General features: G+C 38.6%; 1 protein-coding gene across 2 annotated transcripts in view; it reads right to left on the bottom strand.

Annotated features, from left to right (window-relative positions):
* LOC121442694 (E3 ubiquitin-protein ligase RAD18-like) overlaps nucleotides 1-12,094 on the bottom strand; it is an 87,104-nt gene that overhangs the window by 28,197 nt on the left and 46,813 nt on the right. For both annotated transcript variants that reach the window (XM_041644303.1, XM_041644304.1), the window contains exons 10-11: nucleotides 8,584-8,718; nucleotides 4,756-4,915 (exon numbers count right to left, since the gene is read on the bottom strand). In XM_041644303.1, the coding sequence (XP_041500237.1) occupies nucleotides 4,756-4,915; nucleotides 8,584-8,718 (295 nt within the window). The remainder of the gene's footprint in view (nucleotides 1-4,755; nucleotides 4,916-8,583; nucleotides 8,719-12,094) is intronic.

Below are 12,094 nucleotides of genomic sequence, written 5' to 3'. Positions count from 1 at the left end.
GCTAATTTAAGAAATAAGAAAGAGCTAATAGGCCAACCAGTTTATAATTAATGTAGACCTCTGTTTATTTGGGGCTGAATGGCTGTGGGACCGGGCAGGACATAAATCTTAGTCAACAACTATAAAAGAAAATAAATGCAATCCTAGGTTTATTTATGACCTACAATGGCTAAGTGGTAGGTGATGAACATTCCATTCACTTGCCAACCAACCACATTGTCAAAAGGAAAAGGATGACACAATTTTAGGGTTGCAGAAGATCTCAACAAAGTCACTACAGTATTCCATCTCCCTTCCCTTTGGTGCCTGAATATGCAAAAGATAAAACCGACAAAATAAACATTCCATCCTTTTATAGGCTATGATTTTACTATGAAATTAAGTTTTAACTGGGCTCTTCTCACTCTGAATTCTTTCCCTGAATTCCACTGTGATAACGACATTAATCAAATGTGCATCTCTTGAACTACTTAAGTTCTGGAATCACTAAATGATACTGGCATGAACTCTGGGACAGTCTTATGCCAGGCCACCATCGTCCTGCACTTCATGTTTTCCAATTAAATGATGGGAATTATGTCTAAACTAAGTTAAGAACCTTAATCATAGTCAAAGGCTGCATTTCAAAGTCCAAGACAACGCTAATAGCAAGGCAAAACATACTATGTAACAAGTGGAGAAGTAAAAATAGAGGCCAATTTAGCTACAGTATTTTCCTCCCACATAGAATATTTAATTTATACACAACCAGAGAGTGCTTTTAAAACTGAAGTAATAAAAGATTGTTTTTAAAGAGCAGCTTTATTTACTTATTTATGTGTGTATGCAGACACCCAGTGGCCGTGGGACCCAGAAGAGGATGTCAGACCCTTGGAGCCAGAGCTACAGGTGTCTGCACTATTTTCAGTTTGTTTCTTAGTTCCACAGTTCAAACTCCAATCCGCAGGACTGCATAGCAAGGGCTCTTAAATGCTGACCCCTCTCTAGAGCCTCAACATAGGTTTTCAATACCTTTTATAAAAATACAACTGGAAGTGATTAAAGTATCCCTAAAATATGTCCATCTCAACTTCTTCATGTTTGCTAAGCACCTATAAGGTTTTAGTCTTCCCACACAAACTCATGTTCTCTAAGGCATCATCAGCAGTGGTACAGCATCAGAAGTACCTGACGGCAATCTCTAGGGAGTTCATCTAAAGCACTCACCCATTCTGCTAACCGAGCTTCTAGGTATTTCTCAGACTTCCTCTTTTTAGTATTTTTTTTCTTTTATCAAAGATGTATTTGTTTGTTTGTTTAGTGTACATATGTGTCTACATGAGTTAATATGCACTACATGTATACAGGTGCCTGTGGAGGTCGAAGGGCATTGGATACACTGGAATTGGAGTTACAGGAAGTTGTGAGCTGCCTGATGTGGGTGTTGGGAATCAAATTCAGGTCCTCTACAAGACCAAGTGCTCTTAGTCACCTCACCAGCCCCATCTCAGCCATCTTCTATGCGGCTTGAAGATGGGCGTCTACTAAAGGCAGTACAGAGCATATGAGAACCTGACAGCTGAAAACCATTAACAGCACAAGCAAATGAGTCATGGTCCATTACTACTTTGAAATTTCTTCAATTAGCTGGGCAGGGTGGCTCATGCCTTTAATCCCATCTCTCAGGAGGCAGAAGCAGGTGGATCTCTCTGAGTTCAAGGCCAGCCTGACTATACAGCAAGTGCTGTATAACAGAAAGGCCTTATCTCAAAGAAAAGAAATTTCTTCCATTTATTTTAAGGGATGTGACAGGACTATTTTTACTGCCTTTAGTTAAATATGTAAAAGGCAATCCCTGATACATGGTTCATTAACAAAAATGTTATGAATCTCTCTAAAGTTGCATCTTTCTTAACTAGATTCTGTAAAGAACATATTTTTAACAAAAATATAGAACTACCACCTATCCAATGATGAATACACCTCATTAATATCACACTATACTCTGCTGCACAATAACAGTTATTCTTAGTGGGCCATGGGTGTGTATGTGTGTATAAACACACTCACACACATATAACCAATTACAATATGCATTAATTGAGGTCTAAATTTATTTTTAAAACTTTTTGAAGACTGGAGAGATGGGTCAGCAGTTAGATTGCAATTGCTGTTCTTGAAGAAGACCCAGGTTTGGTTCCTAGTACCCATATGGTGGCTCATAACCATCTGTAAGTCCAGTTTCAGGAATTCAGGAATTCAGTGTCCTCTCCTGACTTCCAAAAGCACCAGGCATGTACATGGTGCCCAGACATACATACAGGCAAAACACTCATTTTCTTCTCAAATGTGTCATAAGGATAACTCCATTTACCAAAAGAAAGGCACTGGGGAGGACAGGGAATTATTCATCAGTTATAATAGTACCTAAGATGTAGGTCCACAGGAAGGTACATAAAGAGGAGACCAATACCTTACTGAGTGGCAGCAGAACAGTATGACTATAAGTACAAGAAGATATCTCACCTCTTTCCATAAGCAGTGAGTTATAACAGGACTTTGAAGTAATATCCTTCTATAAACATTTTCTATCATGGTCTGGATCTTGAATGTCTCCTATATCGCATGGTTATAGAGCAAGTTCCTAGATTGGGGCTATGGGAAAGTGGTAGAACCTTTAGGAGGTGTGGCCTCATGAAGACTCCTTAGGTCATTTATGGGTGTGCTACTGAAGGAAATGTAAGGACCCAGTTGCCTTCTCCTTCTTTCCCGACGCCTCCTTTCTTTTTTGATTCTTATCCATGAAGTAAGTGGTTCTGTTCCATCACACACTGCTCCTGCCATAATATGTTGATTCACTACAGGACCAAAGCAACAGAGTCAATTGATCATGTATTGGGATCTCTGAAAGAGTATGTTTGGTTGGGTGGTTGGTTGGTTGGTTAGTTTTGGTTATTTTATTTTTTCAAGACAGGGTTTCTCTGTGTAGCCCTGGATGTCCTGAAACTTACTCTGTAGACCAGGCTGATATCAAACTCAGAGATCTGCCAGCCTCTGCCTCCTGAATGCTGGGATTAAAGGTGTGCACAAACATACCCAGTTGAATAAGTTAAAGTAACATTTTCTCTTTATAAGTTGAGCGCTTCTGATATTTTCTTACACAGAAAGCTAACTTGTACATGAACACATGGTACCAAGAAGTTTATTTTACTTTTCCCTCAACCATATTCCTTTACTCTTTCTACTAGTCCAAGAGACCATCTGTCTCCTAGTTCTTATGTAGCCCAGGCTGGCTTGGAACTCGCTATGTAGACCAAACTAGCCTGGAGCATTCTGACTTCCTCTGTCCTGAATTCTGAGATTAAAGGAATGCGCCACCACATTCAGCTTCCATATTTTCCTTGTGACAAAATACTTAACAAAAGCAACTTAAGGAGGAAGGAAGAGTTTATTTGGCTCATGGTTTGAGGGTAAACTCTACTAGAAGGCAGGAAAGGCAGAAGCAATATGTGGTGGCTGTATTGTTCTCAAGAAAAAGAATGAGATGAATGCCTTTCCATTCAGTCAGGGCCCCAGCACTGAATTCATGTCTGTGAATTCAAGGCAAGCCAACAACAATTTCCAGACCTGCCAGGACTATATAGTGAGATCTTGTCTCAAAAGAAAAGAAAAAAAAAAAAAGGCGGGAGGGAGGGGAAGAAGAGTAATCCAGTCATACTTTAAAAATATTGTTTCAGGACCAACCATATAGCTCAGCAGTAAAGCATTTGCACGTACAAGACCGTGGGTAAATTCAATACCCAGTACTGAAATAAAAATTATATTATTTAATATTTTCAAAATTGCCCATCACTAAATATCTAATCATACCAATCGATTCCATGCATTAAGGTTAACTATTTAAAATTTTCTCTTTCCTATGTGCACTAGCTTTCTTTCTGATCAGTTCCTTATGTGTTTTCTTAGCAAAAAAAGAAAAAAGAAAAAGAAAGAAAGAAAAAGAAAAACTAAAGAAAAACCTTGCTGCCTATCATGTTTGCTCTACCAACTCTAAGGGGAGAAAGAAAACAAGTAACTTTATGATCACTACGCTACCCTCCCACAGCCCAGCTTGCTATCACTATGAAGATGACCAAAAACATAACAGAAATGAAAGAGAACTAGCATAAACCATGAAACAATCCTCTAGATCAGCAGTTCTCAACCTGTGGGTCATGACCCCTTTGGGGGTCACATATCAGACTTCCTGCCTATCGGATATTTATATAACAATTCATAACAATAGCAAAATTACAATTATGAAGTAGCAACAAAATAATTTTATGGTTGGGGTCAACAACATGAGAAGCTGTATTAAAGGGTCAGAGCATTAGAAAGGCAGAGAACTATTGGTGTAGATGATTATTGCTGACTGTCAACAGGATCTGGAAAGATACAGGAGACAAGCCTCCAGGCACACCTAAAAGGATTCATCTTGATTAGGCTCAATGGGATGGGAAGACCATTCCCTGGACGTGGGTTGTGGACACTGTGAGAAGAAGAAAGTGACTGAGCACAGCACTAGTCCTTCCTCCTCTCCTAACTGTTCATGTGTCCAGCTGCATCAAATTCCTGCCTCCATCATTTTCTTCCCATGAGGGCCTGTACTTCAGAACTGTCAGACAAATTGAACCATTCTCCTTAAAGTTGATTTGTCAAGAAATCTTGTTATAGCAGCAGGAAAGTATGACGAAAGAAGCAGAAGTATAAAAGAGCCAGTTTCTACACATTTCTTACCTATTGCAGGAATCTGACTCTGAGGAGAGAAGAATATCAGTACAACTGGAAGAATCATCTGGTCTCTCAGGCTCCGGCTGCACTGGGGAGTCCAGTTTCGACTGAGGAAAGTGGTTTGTTACTGAGACTGTATCCGAAAAGTTTACATTATCTTCTTGTCCTAACAAGAAATATAAGATTTTTTTAAAAAAAAAATTAAAGAATGTTAAAATGCATACCTTCTATTTCTTTAACACTTAATATTGTTATTTCTTCTTTAAAAATAGAAGTAAAAGAACACTGATTCTAAAACTATAAAATAAATGATACGTTATTGCTACTATCTTATTTGTGTTTTCCAGGACTGATTTACTTAAACGTAAAGTTTCCTTTAAAATCAGAGATAGGAATGCCTTAACATTCTAATGAAGATCCTATTAGCAGATTACTAAGGAATAATTGCTATTTCAAAATCAAAGAACAGTGACAAATTAACAAAACAGACATAAGGGAATCATACTATTTGTCACATGACATATCAAACATCTGGACACTTTTCAAAACCCATTAAATAAACTATTCACTATAAAGAAAGGGAAAACCAATCAGACATAAGAATCCTGCCATTTGATCTGACACATCACATTTTTGTACATCCTTTGTCATATTCTATTTTCAAAGTTTCTTTTTATAAAGATAAAGATACAGGGACACCTCATGGTAGTTTGAAGGACTATGACACACAGCATAGGCAAATATTTAAAAATAAAAGAACAAAAAATACTAGCTGTGCCAAACTGTCTGTTGCCTAGGACTCTCTCCCTTTTACAGTGTGTGCCAACATTATGGGGATTTTCATCTGTGCTATCCTGACAATTCAGAAAATGAATAAGAAAATAAATGAATAAAAGTAGTTGTTAAGGTTTTGTTAGCAAAAAAAAATTATTGAATAGGACAAATTCTTTAAAAACAAAACCCTTTCCAAGTTTATATACTCAAGATTTTCAGAAATAACCCTCAATGTTTGTTATACAGAAGGACAACATTAATCATCAATGTAAGTTCCTAATGCTACAAGTACCAATAAACTACTGCCACTATTCATCAGGGAGAGAGGAAGGGCCTTAATCAGTGACTTTCCAGAAGGCCAAGAACTTCCTCTTATAAAAAATACACCCTAAATCAGAAGGCTACACCTTCTGGTAACTGGCTATATTATAAAAAGACAAGAGAAATACAAAGCTTTTGCTTTTGGTCTGATTGTCCTCACTCTCTCCACAAGTTCATCTACTCTGTTGCTGAAGTATTCCTTAACTGGCATTAGGACCTACTTCTTGGCAGGATTCCAACACAGGCTGAAGACTAGCAGAACTGGTTGGACTAAACAACTACTGAATTTTTGGCCTTTACATCAGGAGACAGCCATTTTCAATTTAGCCAAACCACAGGCTGTAAGCCATTCTTAAGGAATGCCCCCACCGTGCGTGTGTGCGTTCTAACAGTTCTGTTTCTCTAAAGAACCTAATACAGATGGTCTCCACAAAAGGAAACACACACTTAGAAGACGGTTTCCTCAACCAAGAAAACTATCCAGTACTGACAAGATGTGGAGAAATGAGAACTTAAATGCACTGCCAGTGAGAACGTAAAATGATGCGGCCATTATGCAGCACAACTTGTTGGTTCTGCAGAAGGTTAACCACAGCACTACCATATGAACCAGAAATTCCACTTAGACCTTAGACATTGTCTGGTTAGCTTAACTATCAATTTGACACAGTCTAGAACCATATGAAAGAAAGCCTCAGTTGAGAAATTCCGTACATTAGTTGGTCTGTGAGCATGTCTGTGGGAGGACTGTCTTGATTGTTAACTGATGTAAAAGGACCTAGTTCAACCTAGGTAGGCAGGCCTGAACTATGTAAGAAAGCTAGCTGAGTATAAACCAGTCTGAGAGACAGGTAGCAAACAGTACTTTTCCATGGTTTCTGATGTACTTCTTTGACTGTGGAGCAAATCTCTTGGCTGAAAGTCATGTTTGGAACAGCAAGCAGACCTGCCTTCAAGTTCCTGGCCCTGAATCCCTTAATAATAGACTGTGACCTGGGGTTCTAAGCTAAATAAACTCTTTCCTCCCCAAAGTTTCTTTTGGTCACAGCAACAGAAATGAAACTAGAACAGACATGTAATAAAAGAACTGAAAGCAGGGTCTTCAACAGACATCTGAGAACTAAAGAAAACTTTACAAAAACATCATAATAGTTAAGAAGGCAAAAATAACAAATTAATAGACAAAATGCTGCATATGCATACTAAAGAATAAAGAAATTTTAATATTTGAAACAATATTGACAGGCAATAAAAACATTATGCTTAGAAAAATAAGCCAACATAACAAGACAGATACTGTATAATTCTACTTGCATTAGATACCCAAAGCAAACAAATCCATAAGCAGACACAACAGAGATGATCAGGACTATGTGGGAGAGCAGGGAGTGATGTGATACACCACAGAGTTTGTACGAGGGATGCTAAAAGGGTTTGGGGTATAGATGGTTAAACAGTACTATGAAACCATTAAACATCGTATCCTGCCGACTACGTACTGGGCAGTTTTGGCCACCAAACACCCCTAGCAGGGCTGCTATTTATGTACACAAAAAAAGAAAAAAAAATCTTCTTAAAGGGCTGGAGAGATGGCTCAGTGGTTAAGAGCATTGCCTGCTCTTCCAAAGGTCCTGAGTTCAATTCCCAGCAACCACATGGTGGCTCATAACCATCTGTAAAGAGGTCTGGCGCCCTCTTCTGGCCTTCAGGCATACAGACAGACTATTGTATACATAATAAATAAATAAATATTAAAAAAAAAAAGAAACCATTAAACAGCCATGAGTTGTGCACCTACGAATTACTAAAAATATGCCGGGTGGTGGTAGCTCACACCTTTAATCCCAACACTCACGAGGCAGAGGCAGGCAGATCTCTGTGAGTTCGATGCCAGCCTGGTTTATAGATCGAGTTCCAGGACTAGCTCCATAGCTACTGAGAAACTGTCTTGACAAAAACAAAAAACAAAAAATGTATACATGTTGTGTGTATTCTGTCACAATTAAGAAAAGTAGTAAAGAAATTTTTGTGCCCCTTTTCCCATTATGATTCTGTTTTGCTCATGGCCTAAAGCTTCGGCAACAGAAATACATTAATCTCAAATCTAAAGCTGGATCAAAACTAAGTAATGCACTGAATGTGTTGGAACACCAGCTGCATTAGCTTTAAACTCTCCATCGCAACATTTCAGCAAAGTAAACATCAGAGTTCCACAACAGAAATAATTATCTTTGTCTTAGGATCTCCAGTAATAAATCTCACACCTAGAAAATATCCTCATACTTAGACAAACACAGAGCTTGGGATGCTTCATAACTACAAACAGGGAGACTTCAGGGGCTGTCTCTATGGGACAGTCTTCCATTGTTTCCAAAGCAAGCAATATGCTACCTTATAGTCAACAACTGCTACATTAAGCTTTCTAAAAAGTACTTCTCCCCATTTCAAATGCTGAGTAATCTTAGTAAGTCACATTGGTTTTATAGTCTTTTTACTTTAAAAAAGAGAGGACCAACAAGATGGCTCAGTGGGTAAAGCACTTGCAAGTCAGCCTGACAACCTGAGTTTGATCACTGAAACCCACATGGACAAAACCAACTCCCACAAGTTGTCCTGTGATATTTTCACAGTGCACAAATGCATACACATGCACACATGCACATACATACACAGAAAGAATAAATAAATGTTTTAAAAAAGTAATGAAATTCATTAGGCTTTTGTTTCATTAAGTCTTACCCATGATGGCAGATGGCAGTTTCTCTGCAGGTCCATCTCTTCTCATTACTGTAGCTTTTGACATTCTGCCAGCTTTCTTGTATCCTTTTTTGGCCTGATTCACTAGAAGCTGGAACTCACTCTTATGCCTTTTACCTAAATTCAAAAGGACTGTGAATGGGTGAACCATCTACACGTGACACACTGAGAATCAGGCACAACGCTGCTCAGTATCATCATTAGCAGAATCACCTGCACTGAATGCAAAAGCTACCATGAAGAAGATCAGAGGGCTTAGGGGCAGCTGACAAACCTCTCTGTGTCTTTCTCTTCCCCAAAGCAAACAGGGTACAGGATATAATTTGCTACTCTACGTTTTTTTTTTCTTCCTCCCTAAGCCCTTAGTATGTAGAGGCTTCCCACAGAGTACAAAATACAGACTGATAACCTTTCCTCCCTCCCTCCCACCTTACTTTCTCATTTTGTTTCAGTGAGGCAGGGACTCAATTTATAGACTAGACAGACCTCAAACTCATAATCCTCCTTCCTCAATTTCCCAAATGCTAGTGTTTCAGGCATGTGGCACCACACCCAGTGATTGACACTTCCAAAATAACTTCCAAAAGATGGCTTTCTAATGTTCAAGATACACAAGACTACTAAGAAGAAGTGGATCACATTAACTGCACAGAGGAAAGGGCTCTAGAAAAGTAGTCTTACAATAAAGAATGTTTTCCTAACATTTGTTTCCCAGCAGAATCCTTTTAACATTTTACATTCTTTAAGATACATAACACCATCTTTACTATCACTTCAAAACATAACCCGACATCAAGGTCCTCATTATGGAAATTAACAACACACTCCTAGAGAACCCTTGGTGTTAGAGCACAAAAATTAGGACACTTACTTGTGAGTCTGAGCCATAGTTCCAGCAGCTGTAGTTGTACCGTACTTACTGGTAACCATGGTTCAAAATAATATTGTCTGTAAATGCCCTCAAATTTTAGAAAACTAATACTATAATGGTAAAGACAAAATTTTGAGAATTTTCCACACACAGCCAATAATACATACTTTTTAATACTTGGTTTCTCCTACATTTAGCACAATACAGAGCAGCAGGGAGTGCACTGGAATGAAGGTCTATACAGACATGTTCAGAGCTACTTTTCTGGGATCCGAACCATTCAATTAATGGTCAAACTGCAAGCTACAGGTAACCATTTTCTGTAGTCATAGAAAATAATTTTCTGTAGGCATATAAAATTTCTTCAGCCACAGAATTGGCTGGACCGACATCCCTACCTCACTATGGAAGAAGCCAGGTTTGCTTCCATGTGTACATTCATTATCAGATTCTAACTCAAATCTGACTGCTCTAATAATTCTCTTTTGTACATCTCAAAACCATCTTCCTAATCCGCAATCAGTTTTTTAAATTCTATTTTATTTTTTAATATTTTAAATATTTATTCATCTTTAAGTATTAAGTGTTTACCTGGAAGTCTGTATGTTCACCACGTGTGTACTCACGGAGGTCAGAGAGGGCATAAGATCCACTAGAACTAGAGTTATAGATGGTTTGAATTGCCATATGGGTACTGGAAACCCAACCTAGGTCCTCTTCAAGACCAGCAACTGCTCTTAATTTCAAGTCATCTCTTCAGCCCTTAATAACTAGTTTTTAGGTCTCTAAAAACAATCTAATGAGATAAACAACTTCATCTGTTTCTGAAAAGCTATCCTTCAGCATGGTAAACAGCACAGAGTTATGAAGCACGTCAAGTAAAAAAGAAGATGGATTCCTGCATTTGAACAGAGAGAGCAAGTCATTGAGGAGATTGCTTCTGATTCTAATATATATGTGTGTATACAAACTCCCAGTGAAACTAATCAGAAGGCTGTAAAATATTGGGTAAGTTATAAAAGACTAAACTTTCAGCAAAAGAAATTACAAGATGGGCATAAAAATTACTGGAAAAAAATAGTTCTTTAGAAATAGATAAAATTCTATGAAAAGTGATTTTTCAAATGAAAAAAATTAAACATTAACATAGTAAAGTATGCCTTTAATCATAACACTAGGGAGACAGAGGCAGGTGGATTTCTGAGTTTGAGGCCAGCCTGGTCTACAAAGTGCCAGGCCAGTCAGGCCTACAAAAAAGAAATTAAGAAGCTTAACAAAAGGTTATTAGAGAAAGCCATCTCTTTAGAAGCAGGTTAAGAGAGTCTACACAAAGAATACACAACAGATAATTTCTTTCACGCACTATTTTATTCCATGCATGTAAAGAGAATCACCTCATCTACTTCCTCAGCTCCCAGAATGCACAGGCAATACTACCTCATCATTCTGGAGCTGCTATTAGGCAAGGGTAGTTTAGTTAATCAAGTGTAGTTTGTTCTCTTGGTTTCTTTTCCTGTGGCTGTGATAAATACTGACAAAAGCAACTTAGAGAGAAAGAGCTTGTTCAGGACAGCCCAGGTGCCAGGAGCTTGAACCAACTGGTCCCTTCTCATTCACAACGGGGAAACAAACAAATGAATAGTGCTCAGTCCCTTTGAGACATTTATGAAATCTAGGATCCATAGCGTTGAAGAGATGGCTCAGAGTTAGAAAAACAGGCTGCACTTCTAAAGGACCTGGGTTCAATTCCCACCAGTGACATGGTGGCTAGCCAGTCTGTGACTCCAGTTCCAAGCGATCAACACCCACTTCTGGCTTCTGAAGGTACACATGGTGCACAGACACAGATGCAGGCAGAATACTCATACACATAAAAATAAATCATTTTAAAAATTTAAATCTAGTATTCCAACCAGGTACCACTCATAGTCGGCAGGTCTTCCCATCTCAACACAACCAACATATCCCCACAGGCATTCCCAGAGGCCCCTCTCCCAAGTGACTCCAGTTTTATCAAGATGACAACAGAAACCACCACAGCCATTTTCCTAGATTTTTCTTTTGTTTTTTCTAAGCCATCAGGAAACCTAAGATTGTTACCTGAGGTTTGCTCAAAAACCCCTGAAGTAATCAAAAGGTTAAACGGCTTTACTCCTAAAGTACTAAGGCTCAGATTTATAGAGTCTTTTCTTGCTTGAATCTAGTTACTCCACAGCTAGGTTGGAAACAAAAACTAAATAGCTGCCACCACTCTGGTTCTGATTCAAGAAGTCCAAGACAGCTGCCTTGGAAAAAAGAAAATAAATGATGCCAACAGATTGTGACTAATAAAACTGTTCCCACTCATCCTTTCACTTATCTTAGGAGATCTGCTATTTGGCAAGGAGAACTCTCGAATCGAAAATATGAGTTTGAGTTATATATGTCCTGAATTTTCCTCTGAAGAATTTAAGTGGTTCTGGGGGCTGCAGATGTGGCTCAGCAGTTATCAGCACTGGATACTCTTCTAGTGGATCCAGGTGTAGCTACCAGAACCCAGTAGCTCACAACCATCCATAACTCCAGTTCCAGGAGGCCCAACCCTTTCTTCTGACCTATGTGGGTACCAGAGATATATGAGGT

The sequence above is a fragment of the Microtus oregoni genome, unplaced genomic scaffold (assembly GCF_018167655.1).
Source record: "Microtus oregoni isolate MIOR12 unplaced genomic scaffold, Mior012 000094F_ref0000399, whole genome shotgun sequence".
NCBI lineage: Eukaryota > Metazoa > Chordata > Mammalia > Rodentia > Cricetidae > Microtus > Microtus oregoni.
The sequence above is the reverse complement of the archived record's forward strand: the minus strand, read 5'-3'. Positions and strand labels throughout refer to the sequence as shown.